At 35.8% G+C, this 14,381-nt stretch overlaps 1 protein-coding gene across 1 annotated transcript in view; it reads left to right on the forward strand.

Moving 5' to 3' along the window:
• The window catches only part of AFF3 (AF4/FMR2 family, member 3), a gene marked incomplete at its 5' end in the record, with an annotated part of 456,956 nt that overhangs the window by 249,859 nt on the left and 192,716 nt on the right, over window positions 1-14,381 (forward strand). Inside the window, one exon of the mRNA XM_008576823.1 lies at window positions 13,828-13,879. Coding sequence (XP_008575045.1) covers window positions 13,828-13,879 — 52 coding nt within the window. The remainder of the gene's footprint in view (window positions 1-13,827; window positions 13,880-14,381) is intronic.

Consider the following 14,381-nt stretch of genomic DNA (forward strand, 5'->3'; position numbering starts at 1 on the left):
CCCCCCCCCCCCCCCCCCGTGGTACAGGCACAAGGGAGGAGGTGAAATCCCAAGGGACATAAAATCTGGGGAAAACGATCAATGCAATAGTAAAGAAAAGAGTCAGAAGAAATGCTTGGTTAAGTCCACGTGGTTTGCAGGCATTAGCATCATATGCCCGACACTAGAGCATACTGAAGAGTTGCTGCTGTGTTCCTCACCATTTCTCACCGTTTGAGTCAAAATGTTCAGAATAAAGGGAGGATATAATAGATGAATAAATGTACCTTGTCTTGTCTTGCAGTTTTTGAGAGAAAGAAAAGCAAAGGAAATAGCTGAGTGCCTTCTGTGTACTTTGACGTATGTTATTTCTCCTAATCCTTACAGTAGCTGTATGAGATAGGCATTACTGTCTCAATTTTACACATGAACAAAATGAGATTCTGAGCTTAATAACTAGCCCAAGGTCACGTGGCTCAAAAATGGCAGCTAGGATTTGAATTTGGGGATCTCTGCCCCAAAGACACAGACTTTCCATCTCACTATGTTGATTCCCAAGAAGGCTGTTTTTCTCATTTCACTGTGAGATTGAATTCTTGTCCAAGAACTATGGACTGTGATTTTTGTATGCATCCGGCACATTTTTGTGGTATGTCTTCATACTCACATGCTTGTAGTACTATTTGGATTACGTAAAAACAGACCCTTCTTCTATGAAACATGAAGTGGCACCTTCTTTGTTTGGTACAAAACCCTCTGGCATTTTATTGTCTCGGAAAGGTTTTTGATTGGCTTTCTCTTTTCTGGGGTAGGGGTTTTTTTGTTTTTTGATTTTTGGTGGGTTTTTTTTGGGGGGGAGGTTGTATTTTTCAAATAAATCTTCCCCCAAAAGTCAAGCACATGTATAAAAAGGTAATATCCCTATTTAAAAACCTGAGCATTCTCTGTAGATTATAGAACATTTGAAACTTTAGGAGAGCTAATCCCACCAGCGTTTCCTGTGCTGTTTTATATTTGGTTTGGAGACATTATGGTTTGGAATCACGACTCCAGTAAACATGTAGGAAATAGAGAAAGACTGAACTTCAGAGAAACAATAAACAAAATATGTATATGTGGATTCATTACTAACCCTTACTACTTTAGGCCAATTTTTTCTGTTCTAATCTTTGAAATTAGAAACACTGTTATATAGATACTAAGAGAAAAGAGTGTATAAATTAAACAGAAAGTGATTTTCAATTCAGACCTTTTAAAAGGTAGTTTGCTGAATTACTGATCAATTGAACTTAATATTATAAAATGGAACTTTATTAAGCATTAAGAAACTTAAACATTAAAATAGATGACATATGTCTACACTTTTTAAAGTTATGAGAACTTCCTGTTCAGGTGGCAGACTGGGCTTTAAGTGCTTCTTTCCTTCTTTTCAGAATCCACTTACTCACTATAAAGCTACAGAAATGGAAATAAATCCAGAATAACACTGAGAACAGGAAGAAATGCCATTAGCAAAACAGAAATTTAGTTTAGTTTCTGGAAAACAGAAAGTAATAGGACCCTGCTGAAAAATAATCCTGAGCAGAGAAGGTCATGACCCAGAAAAAGGAAAAAAGAATCAAACAAACAGGAACGAGCTTTAGTGGTGATGGGCACAGCCCTGGGGAGCCCCAGGAGAGCCTCCAGATTTCCACTCAACCCCAACAGAGAGCAGGCGTGGACTGCCAGCACTGCTAGCAACATCTGGGCCGTTCCTCCACCTTGCTCCTTCACCCCTGTCCTAGCTGGAGCTCATACACAGCTTTCAGTCAGATTATCCTCTCAAAAACCCCAAAAGACCAAAAACCACAGTAATAAATGCTAAAATGAAAGAACGGATGACTAGAACCTCTAGCTGGGAACTGATACCTAAGAGAGAAACAGTAGGATTCTAAGATAATACCACATCTTAAAAGCAGACATAGATGAGTGCTGGAAGAAGAATCAACTTTCCTCAAGAGAGAAATAAACAAAAATTCTACGCACTTCTGTTGGGGGGCTATGTAGAAGGAGGGTGTGGGCTCCCGGCTTGCCTGGAGGCCTCTCTTCTCTTGAACCCTAAATAAAACTTTCTGATCAACATACCCTCTCCATGTACAAAAAGCCCCAAATCAGGCCTTTCCTACAAGGATCAGGTGTGCTATAAAGATCAATCAGTATGCTAGTCCAGGAAATCTGTGCCAGTTACCTTTGTTAACCAAACTGTTATACAGAAATTTGAATATGTAACCAATGAGCACCAAAAAAAAGAAGTACTGGCTGCAGAAGAAATCTAGTTAATTCAAAGAGAAGAAGAAAAGAGTTTTAAGTATAATTAAAGTCTTCAGAAAGATTTGAAATTATTTGTAATAAATAGGAAGAGAATAGATTGGTATGAAAAGAAGCAATTACAGAACAAATGAGCACTTGAGAATTAGAAATACGATTGACAAAATAAAAAATAGAAGAGATGGAATGTAAAGCTGAAAACTTTTTTTTTTTCTGAATTAAAGCAAAACACAGCTAGAAAATGTGGAAATTAAGTTACACAGAAAATCAATCAGGGTAGNGTCCTAGCTGGAGCTCATACACAGCTTTCAGTCAGATTATCCTCTCAAAAACCCCAAAAGACCAAAAACCACAGTAATAAATGCTAAAATGAAAGAACGGATGACTAGAACCTCTAGCTGGGAACTGATACCTAAGAGAGAAACAGTAGGATTCTAAGATAATACCACATCTTAAAAGCAGACATAGATGAGTGCTGGAAGAAGAATCAACTTTCCTCAAGAGAGAAATAAACAAAAATTCTACGCACTTCTGTTGGGGGGCTATGTAGAAGGAGGGTGTGGGCTCCCGGCTTGCCTGGAGGCCTCTCTTCTCTTGAACCCTAAATAAAACTTTCTGATCAACATACCCTCTCCATGTACAAAAAGCCCCAAATCAGGCCTTTCCTACAAGGATCAGGTGTGCTATAAAGATCAATCAGTATGCTAGTCCAGGAAATCTGTGCCAGTTACCTTTGTTAACCAAACTGTTATACAGAAATTTGAATATGTAACCAATGAGCACCAAAAAAAAGAAGTACTGGCTGCAGAAGAAATCTAGTTAATTCAAAGAGAAGAAGAAAAGAGTTTTAAGTATAATTAAAGTCTTCAGAAAGATTTGAAATTATTTGTAATAAATAGGAAGAGAATAGATTGGTATGAAAAGAAGCAATTACAGAACAAATGAGCACTTGAGAATTAGAAATACGATTGACAAAATAAAAAATAGAAGAGATGGGTAATATTTGGTCTGGAATGTAAAGCTGAAAACTTTTTTTTTTTCTGAATAGAACAAATGAGCACTTGAGAATTAGAAATACGATTGACAAAATAAAAAATAGAAGAGATGGAATGTAAAGCTGAAAACTTTTTTTTTTTCTGAATTAAAGCAAAACACAGCTAGAAAATGTGGAAATTAAGTTACACAGAAAATCAATCAGGGTAGGAAGTCAAAATCTACCTAATAGGAATACCAGAAAAAGAAAACAAAGCAAATAGAGAGGAATAAATAATAATAGAAATAGAGTTCCAGGGCAATGAACAACTCACAACCAAAAACACTTATGTAAAAGGAAACAAGTGACCATGAGCAAGAGCAAAAATAACATACAGCAGAGGATTAGTCTGCTAATTCAGATACTGGAATTATCTAGCCTAGAATAGAACATCAGAGTCCTTACTTTAATTTCTGGAAATGAAAGAGAGGATTGGAAATGTGGTAAACAGCAAGAAGATTTGAAGAAGTGCTAAACACAACTTCTAGAAATGAAAAAGTAACACAATCCCTTAATATCCTTGGGGAGTTGGATCCACGACTCCTGTGGATACCCAAATTCACGGATGCTCAGGTGCCTGATGTAAAATGGTGCAGTATTTGTATATAACCCATGCACATCCTCTCGTATAATTTAAATCATCCCTAGATTATTTATAATACTTAATACAATGTAAATGCTATGTAAAACAGTTGTATTGTTTAGGGAATAATCACAGGGGAAAGTCTGTACATGTTCAGTACAGATGCAATTTTTTTTCCCAGAATATTTTCAATTCTCAGTTGAATCCATGGATGTGCAACCCACAGACATGGAGGGCCAACTATACAGTAATAGAAATTAAAATTTTCATGGGCAGATTTAAGAGTGCATTAGATGTAGCTGAGAAATGTTTAATGAATTGGAAAGCTGAATTTAAGAAATTATCTAGACTGCAGCCTAGAGAAGCAAATATTAAATAGGAAAAGAAAGTTAAATCTTGGGGATAAATGGGAAAGTCTGCCATATATCTAGAATTTCAGAAAGGGACAGAGGAAAGAGGCAATACTAAAGGAGGTAATGGCTGAGAATTTTCCAGAATTGAAAGACATTAACCCAGAGGTTCAAGAAACCCAATGAATATTTAAGCAGGATAAATGAAAAGATGTCCGCACTAGATACACAGTTAAACTGCAAAACACATAGATAAAGGAAAAAAACCTTAAAATACCCTTTAATATCAAAATATTAAGAAGGCAACAAACTTCCTGCTGACTTGACGAACAGCAGCAGCAGGAGCCATAGACAGTGAAATTGTAACTTCACTGAGTAGAGAGAAAGTAACTGTTAATTTAGAATTGTGTCTTGCCAAAAAAAAAAAGAAAATTTAAAGAATAATGATATGTTTAGACAAAAACTGGGAAATTTTGCCACCAGTAGACGCTCACAAAAAAGTTCTGAAAGATGTTTTTTGTTCAGAAGGAATGTAAAGTGTAAGAAATATAGTAATAACAGTGAATATGGGAAAATTTTAATAATATTGATATGGAACAATAATAATAATATCTTGTGAAGTAATAAAAATGAAAGTATGATCGGAATACACAAAAAGCATAAAATAGGGAGAGGAGAATTTGGAATTAAAATCTTCTAAGTTCTGGTAATTATTTGGGAGAATGGTAAAAATATTAACTTTGGATTTTGATAAATTAAATAAGCATTTTCAATTTTTAGGGTTATCACTAAACTATAGGAAAAGGGTGTTTAACTACAAACCAAATGTGAAAAACATCTTACAAACGAAGTTAAAAATGGAATGTGAAAATATCAGCTAATCCAAAAGTAGTAAAGAATAGAAAAGGAAAGAGTATATGGAAAATTTGGTGGCATAAATGAAATTAAATTGGTAATTTAAACAAATGGATTTGATGCTATGATTTAATGACAAATATTGTCCAAATGGATTAAAAATAAAACTCGAGCTCTATGCTATTTAAATGACACATTTAGAGATTAAAGATCCAGAAAAGTTGAGGAAATAAAGGATAGGAAAATATATGCCAGGCAACAAAAGAAAGGTGGTGTATTTATTTTAATACCAGAAAAATAAACTTGAAGGAAAAAACAATACTAGAATTAAAGAGGGTCACTACACAACGACATTCCATACAGACAGAAGAATTTTAAACATGTGAATTCCAGACCTTCAAAATTTCAAAAGCACAAATTAACCAAGTTATTAGGAGAAATCCATTATCTTAATGGAATATGTAAACATAAATTAGTAATTATTACATAATGCAAACAAAGACAAAATCTCACAATGCTATTCGCAGTAGGCAGCAGATAGAATCAACCTAAATGCTCATCAGCAGACAAATGAATAAAGAAACTGTGGTGTACATACACAGTGGAATACTATTCAGCTATTAAAAAATGAAACCCTGCCATTTGCAGCAACATGGATGGAACTGGAGATCATCACATTAAGTGAAGTAAGCACAGAAAAACTTCGTGTAATCTCACTCATGTGGAATCTTTAAAAAAAAATGGTTCTCATTAAAATAGAGAGTAGAATTATGGCTACCAGAGGCAGGTGGGTGGGAGGAGAAGTGGTGGACTAACGGGTACAAAACGATGCTATCTGTTCAAGTGAATCATTGCACAGTATATGCCTGTGTTGAAACAACACACTATACCCCACAAATGTGTAAAAGAAAAAAATCAGTAAGCATATACAAGATTTGAACAAGGCAATTAGCAAGAGCACATAACCCAACAGATGCAGAATATGCATATTTTCAAACATACAAGGAACATTTATGAAAATTGACAACATACTGGCTTATGAAGCAAGTTTCAACAAATTTCAGAGGATCAGTGTTATACTGACTTTAGTATCTGACCACAGTATGATTAAATTAGAAACTGATCTTAAAAAAACGATAATTAGGAGTGAAAACACATATGTTTAGAAATTAAGAAGCACTGTAGATATTACTAAATATTTGGAATTAAAAGATAATAAAAATACCTAATATTAAAACTGAGGGATGTCGCTCAATTGGAGTATTCTTAAATGCTCATACTAGAAAAGAAAAAAAAAATTAATTAACTAGGCTTCCATCTTAAGAGGTTAGATGAAGAAGAGCAAAATAAACCCAAAGCAAACAGAAAGGAGATTTACAAAAACAAACAAACAAACAAAAAAGTCAATGGAGCCAAAAGTTTGTTCTTTGAAAGTACAGTAAAACTGACACACTTCCTAGAGAGATCGATCAAGACAAAGAGAGAAGGTACAAATAAACCTGTTAGGAACGAAAAAAGGGAAGAAGCCACAGATTTTGAAAGTACAGTAAAACTGACACACTTCCTAGAGAGATCGATCAAGACAAAGAGAGAAGGCACAAATAAACCTGTTAGGAACGAAAAAAGGGAAGAAGCCACAGATGCTTCAGATAAAAAGATATTGTGAGCAAAATTATGCCATGCTTTTATCAAAATTAGATGAAATGAATACGATTGAAATGGTTGTTCAGGTTTCATATATACATATACACACACATATACATTATATATATGTATACACACACGAATATGTATATGTGTATGTTTTGTATGAAATTTACATATGTAACCTGAATAATCTTATAGCCACTTTAAAAGTTGGCTCAGTAATTTAAAAAATTATTCCACACACACAATTCCAGGGCTAGACAGTTTTACCAGGAATTATACCAAATTCACAGGAAGAAGTAATTCCAAACTTATATTCTCTTTTGGAGAATAGAAAAAGAGGCAGCACACCCAACTAATTCTATCAAGCCATCATAATCTTGATGTCAAAACTTGATAAGGACTGTACAAGAAAAAGAGATTACAGGCCAGTTCCATTCGTGATCATAAATGCAAAAATCCTAAGCAATGTATTACTAGATTTAATCCCACAAAGTGTAAAATATATTTTAAAATGTAATTCATAATTAAGAAATTGTTTACTCCAAGAATTCAAAATTGGATTCCTTTTAGAAAATTAATATATTAAAGCATTAAAGGAGAAAATATGATTATTTCAGTAAATTCAAATTTTTTGATAAAATTCACTATATACAATTTGAAAAAAAAATTCTTAGCAAATTAGGAATAGAAGGCCACTTAATTAACACAATAACAGTATCTGCAAAAAAAACTTAGCTCAAACATCCTACTTAATGTTGAAATATTTGTAGCATTCCCTAAAGATTAGGAATGAGACGTGGTTTCCACTTTTATCCAATATTGTGCTGGAAATCTTTGGTCAAGACAGTAAACTAAGCAAAAGAAAAAAAAAGTGTGTGTGTGTGTGTGTGTGTGTGTGTGTGTGTGTGTGTGTGTGTGTTAGAAAGGAGAAAACGAAACTTATTTTCTTAAATTATATTGCCTATGTAGAAAACTCAAAAGAATCTACAAGTGAATTATTGGGATTAGTAAGAACATTTAGCAAGTTTGCTGTGTATACAGTCAATTGCATTTCCCTATACTAATAACCGAAAAATAAGAGGATACTTCAGAAAGTTCATGGAAAGACAGAATTGAAAGATAATAAATCTTTCCATGAACTTTGTGAAGTACCCTTGTACAGTTTTTTTAAAAATTTTAACATTTGCATTAAAACTATAACTTACTAAGCAACAAGTCTGACAAAAGATATGTTAAGACCTGAATGGAGAAAATTAACAAACTATCGAAAGATATTGGAGAAGACCTAAGTAAGTGGAGATGCATAACACCATGTACATGGATTGGAAGATGCAGTATTCAAAGATACAAGTTCTCTCCAAATTGTTCTACAGATTTAATACAACTCTAATCGAATTCCCAACTTTTGTATATGTGGAAATCGACAAGCTGATACTCAAATTTATATGACAGAAAAAGGGCTAAGAATAGCTAAGACACTTCTGAAGAAGAACAAGGTTGGAGCCTTACCTTCTCAATATTAACAAATACATATATTAAAAATAAAGCTACCTAATGAAGGCAGTAATTGACAAATTGAGCACTGAAAGAGAATAGAGGACCCAGAAACAGATCCGCAGATATATGAAAACTGGACTCTAATACAGATCAGTGGAGAAACAATGGGCTTCTCACAGTATCAGAGAAATTTTTTATCTATAGAGAGAAAAATGAAATTAACTCCCACCCCATACCATATACGTACAAAAACCAATCCTGGTATTTTTAAAAGACCAGTAAAACTATTCACTTTCAGAGATAATATGAACATCTTCTGATGTTTTTCTTAAATAAAACACAAAAAAAGTGTATAATAAAGGAAAATATCAATAAATTCAAATATATTAAAATTAAGAACTTAGAATCATCCAAATATACCAGAAAAAAAAAAGAGTATTAAAAAGGCCAACTCTGGAAAAGTAATTATATATGTGTGTGTTTGTATGTAAATATATATATAATTTATATTGAGGCAATAAAATGCTTCTATGAATAAAAAAAGAAATAATACTTAAAAATGTTTTTTAAGAAATGACACAAAAGTGCAAATACGAAATATTTACTTCATTAGCATTCAGAGAACTACACACACTACAACAAAATTTCATTCTGTGTTATTAAATTAGAAAATTCTTTAGGGCCGGCCCGGTGGCGCACTCGGTAGAGTGCGGCGCTTGGGAGCGCAGCGGCGCTCCCGCCGAGGGTTCAGATCCCATATAGAGACCAGTCTGCTCACTGGTTGAGCGTGGTGCGGGCGCAACACCGAGGGTTGCGATCCCGTTGCCGGTCGCGGTATGGGCGCAACACCGAGGGTTGCAATCCCATTACCGGTCACAAAAAAAGACGAAAAAGAAAAAAAAAAAATTCTTTAAAAGTTTGACCAAAGCAAGTGTTGGTGTGGATGTGGATCAACAGGAGGTCCCACACGCTATGGAAGGGAGTGTTAATTTGGAAACCAGTGTAGGATTTGCTGGTAAAGTTGGACGTATGCGAGCCCTACAACCCAGAACTCCTACTGTGTGCACAAGGAATGATGTTCCTGAGTATTGCAGTTGCATTGTTCATAATGGAAAAAATCTAAATACCCATCAGGAGGAGAACAAATAAAAAACTCACGACATCTTTATACAATAGGTGCTGCACAGCAGTGAGGATGAATGAACCAAAACCATGCGTCCTGATAGCTGAATCCAAACATCATAATTCTGAGTGACAGAATTAAGTCTCAAACGAATGCCCACAGGATGATTCCGTTCACATCGAGTTTAAAAACAGGCACCACCAGAGCATAGTTTATTTACTAAGACATATAGGAATGGTAAAACTATCAAGAACAAAAGGGAATGATTAACACAGAATTCCTTGCTAGATCGCTGGCAGGGACAGTGGGAAGAGGTCACCAGCAGGTGGAGGCACTCAGGAGCTTCTGGGTTGCTTTTTGGCAATGTTCTGTTCCTGGCCTGAAAGGTGTTTTCCCAGTTAATTCATCTTAATATTTTAAAACTGTCTATATACATTTCATGGAAATGTAAGATTTTATGTACCTTAAATGCATGCTTTATTTAACTATTTTTTAGGAAAAGGCACAGCCTTTACTTGAGACAAACTAATCCATGGCATGATGGAGTATAACAGTGAGATTCATTTGACATAAGTGCACGGAACATTTGCTCTCATTCACCTTTAGTGAAATTTCCTTCTGTGCAGGTCCACTCAGACTACTTTTGTTCTTTAGTGACTAAGATTTATATTGTTACAATATTATAAATTCTCATTATTGGTTCATAATTTTTCTAACTGACCTGTAGGCAAGTCCAAAAATTAAACTAACAACTAAACTAATATGAATGAGGATGATTCATTAATAATTACTAAACAGAGTATAAATATGCAAGTACTTTAAATCTTGGCAATGTAAAAGGAAAGGTACAGCTGTTTCGAGTTGTGTGTGAGAGAGAGAGGAAAGGAGGGAGGGAAAAACAGATGGGTGAGATTCCTTACTTTATACAGCATAAAAGAAAAGAGACTGTCAGAAGTTGATTAATCAAGAAATAGAAGATGAAACATGTTTAAAGTTACAAATACTGCTAGAGACGATGAAGTTGATAATATAACTAATAAAATTGTAAGGGAGGGGAGGTGGCAGTATAAGTATATTAAATACCTTATCTCTTGTTTTTCATATCAGAAATTAGGTACTGTCTAAAGTTGATACATCTAGAAATAAAAGCATAAATATATTACTTAGGGCAACGATGGAAGGGCTAACAATTCAAGACAAAAGCAAGCAAAGTCATTACTTTATTTCTACTGTTCAAGTTATTCTACTTGAATACATGAACACGGATTACTTCTAATGTAATCATATTTAAAAATTGCATTGTATAGCAAAACTTTCTTCTGCAGCAGAATTCAGTGTAATGCAGGTCTATTTTGATTCCCTTTTAAAAAAACTGCTTTAGTCCATATAACACTATTAATGGAGATATGACACTCTAGCACTGCAGCCAATTTAAGTATTTAAAGAGCATGAATTATGTTATTTATCTTTATGTGTAGCAGACAGAGTACCCTACATGTAAGTCCTCAGTACGTTTATTGAATTAAAAAGGTAGCTATTGTGATTTTTTTAAGTGGCCTCTTGGAGCCTTCAAGCTATTTCATACCCCAAACGACGTATCCACGCCAGTGGTGAGTGTGCCTTAAACCTCTTTTCCCACTGTTGCATGGGATTCTGTACTAGCGACAGATCATCAGAACAGAAGACAAACACTGAGCACCTAGTGAATGTTAGGCACTGTGGAAGGCACAGGCAGACAAGTACAGAATGTCAAGATGAAAATACATATATGATGCACACATATACATATACATTTACAAATATATTTACATATATACATTTGTGCATGGATGTTCCTTTCTGTGGCTCAATCTTTTCCCTCTTCCTCTCTGTAACTGTATTTCCACATACAGAATGACCACCCTGCACCTCAGCCAGTCTTTCATGTTCAGCTTTTTAATGATCGATACAGGTTGCCTCCCAAAGAGACCAGTGTGGCATCTGTTATGAAAACAGCTGACATAAAAACAGGATGACCCAAACAGTCCTCTTTGGAGGCTGCACGGAAACATCTCCTGCCTACCCAACTAAAAACATCTCTTACTGAGAATTTTCAAGCTTACATTCATCATTTTCCCTCAGGTCCTGATAAAGAGACCATGATTCTCAATAGCTTATGCATTTAAAATTTCTAGTTAACTTTAGAAATTGCACCACCTAGAATCTCTAGATGTTGTTGGGGGAGGAATTTTGTGTTTTATCCTTTCTGAAGAACAAAAATAGTTTTAATTCCACTCTCAATCCTGAGCTTACATTTCCCCAGAAAGGTTAATTTATTATCAGCACTGAAGTTGCTGAGATGCTCACTCTCAGATTGTCCATAAACGTCCTGTTTGGCCCCATTGTATCCTTCCTATTTGCCAGAACCCGTTCTGTTTTCCCTGTTGCCACAACATAAGTGAGTGCTGCTAAGAACAGAGATAATCAGTTGCAGCTTTGTCCCCTGCTGAAGCCAGCCCACAACTCCTGCAGCCCCTAGATCCCACGTGCAGTAAAGCCTGTGTCCTGCAGGTTATTTGGCAGCATTATTGGTAAAGGTAAAACATATTTATTCAAACATCCAAACAATGTCTTTGTTTTTATTATTGATTTCCTGTTTTCTGGCATAAATTGTTTGGAAATGTTTGCTGTTGCCTACTGCTGCCAAGCTTGCTGTTTTACACTCTTGATTATGATGGGACATGGTGACTACCAGAGGCTATGGACTGGGGAAAGTAATCAATTTCTCCAAATTAAAGGGGAAAAAAGGATCAATATATTTGAGAAAAATTAAACCTCCACTTAGTTTTGTTTTACATAATGTAGGTGTTCTCTCTATTTTGAGATTATGGCAGGAATTGTGGTTGCTCAATTGTGGAAAAATGATTCTGGAAAGTAATAAATTAGGTTATTTTCCAGCACTGAAGCCAGTTGACCAGGCCTTATATGTCTCCTAAGTGAGTGCACCACAGACCGGGTCTGGAAGACAAAATATAATATAAAAGTGTGAGGTTTAGAGCAAGTTTATTAATTTGCTGCCTTTGCCTTTACGTCAACATGTTTTCATATGTATCAGGACCCTGTCAAATCAGTGTTTGTTATCAAGGCAGTTCAAACTGATTTTGTGGCTTTTTGATTTTCCCCTGAACCGACCATATTTTTAACAAAGTAGGTGTCCCTCATGGTTGTTGTGGAACTACGTACACACGGCGTGGAGTTATGTCTGAGATAGATGTACAAACTATAAATAACTATGTCTTCTTTTTCTCACAACTGTTATTCCTATTAGAAAAAGAGAATAAGGTTTGCTTTTGAGTTCAGTTTGGACAGTATCTTCAGAGTGTGTTCATTATGTAATTCAGGGGGTCATTCCTGAGACTAGGTGACCACAAACTAATGTTCACAGCTGACAAAAGGATGCAGTACAGTGCGTCAGCATGAGGGCCTGAACAGTAGCATGAGAAATTCTAGGTGATCTCCAGGCCTGATCTGAAAGAGCACAGCAAAGCAAGTTGCCACCACCAGGCCCAGTGCTCGCAACTCACAACCCTCGCGGGGGTTTATTCGGCTGCTGGCACCGCATGACCATCAGCTGCCACAGTTCACTCCTGCTCCCGTCACAATGACCCTTCTCGCCTCATCCCACACCTCAAGGAAATAAAAAGAAGCTCCTTATACTATGAGGATGCATGGCTCATACTACCAGTTGGTCGAGGATTAGGAATCGCACTATGCCTATTGCAAGAGGAACTTGCACTTTAAAACTACAAAAAGTGAACTGGGTCTAGGCTCCCGCATCTAAAACCTGTGCAATCCTCAATGACCATAGTCCATAGAAACATTTCTTTATCTAGCCTTGCAGATGGTCAGGAAAGATTTCTGGTTTACATCTTACTCTGCCTTAACTTGGGAGCCTCAAAACCTACTGCCAAGGCTCCCCTGGAGTATAGTTTGAGGGGATCTTGTGACCTATGGTGCAACCTCAATGTTCTGTAAAATTCTCTCCTCCGCATTCTGATTCAGCCTGATCTGGTCTGACTTGTGTTCCAAAAGGGATCAAAGTTCAAAGTGCCTTGGATTTAGAATGCTAATAGATTAGAATGCTAATGCTTAAATTTTCTATAAAATGCAGTGGAAGGAGCAGGTTCCATCTGTAAGATATTCATCTTCTGGCAAGGTCTCCACTCCAAGCCTCTGGTTGTTTGCTAATAGCTCTTTAGTACCTACTCAAGATCTGTGCCTGGGCAATTGCATTGCATAGAAGAAATTATTTTGCAAATCCAGTTCTCTGACAATAAAAGATGTTTTAAAAGCCTCCTGCTGCACATTTTGGAAGATTGTTAATAGGAGCGTGGAAATATATTTAATCTCTCTTAAATCTTGAAGACTGTAAGACTCACATGTCGGTACTTTTTTCTGCTTCCTTTTTAAGAGAAAGGTGATGTCGAGCCAGAGAGTCCAGACAATGGCACATCGAATACATCGTAAGTCTTTCTTGTTTCTGTCAGAGATGTCTGTTTTTTAATATGCCTTATAAAGTGAAATAGTGCAAGTATCTTTTAGTACAAATAATAATAATGGAAGGACGCCCAGGGTTCTCTTTTCTCATGATAATGCCTTTTTAAATGCCTTTGGGTGCAGATGCATTTTGAGGTCTTTATACTTTAGCATAGTTAAGAGGAATATTGAAAATGCACATGATCCCCTTTATGAAGCAGAACTGTACTGAGATTTAAGGGTGTACTTGGGGTAGAAGAGAGATAAGCCCTTTAGATTTTGGCTGGAGACTTTTAGCACTGTCATACGAACTGCAGAACTCCATGCACTGGGAAATATTCTGGCCCACACACCTGTGACTTACCAAAGTCATTTTCGAAGCCTGCCACCTGCAATCTCACCTCTGAATTATGTGAAAAATACAGTTATAGATATGTCTGGAATCCCAAGAGTTTGTCGATGTTTCTTAATTAACAAAAGCAGTTTTAA

This window comes from Galeopterus variegatus, unplaced genomic scaffold, assembly GCF_000696425.1.
Source record: "Galeopterus variegatus unplaced genomic scaffold, G_variegatus-3.0.2 Scaffold1410, whole genome shotgun sequence".
Taxonomy (NCBI): Eukaryota; Metazoa; Chordata; class Mammalia; order Dermoptera; family Cynocephalidae; genus Galeopterus; species Galeopterus variegatus.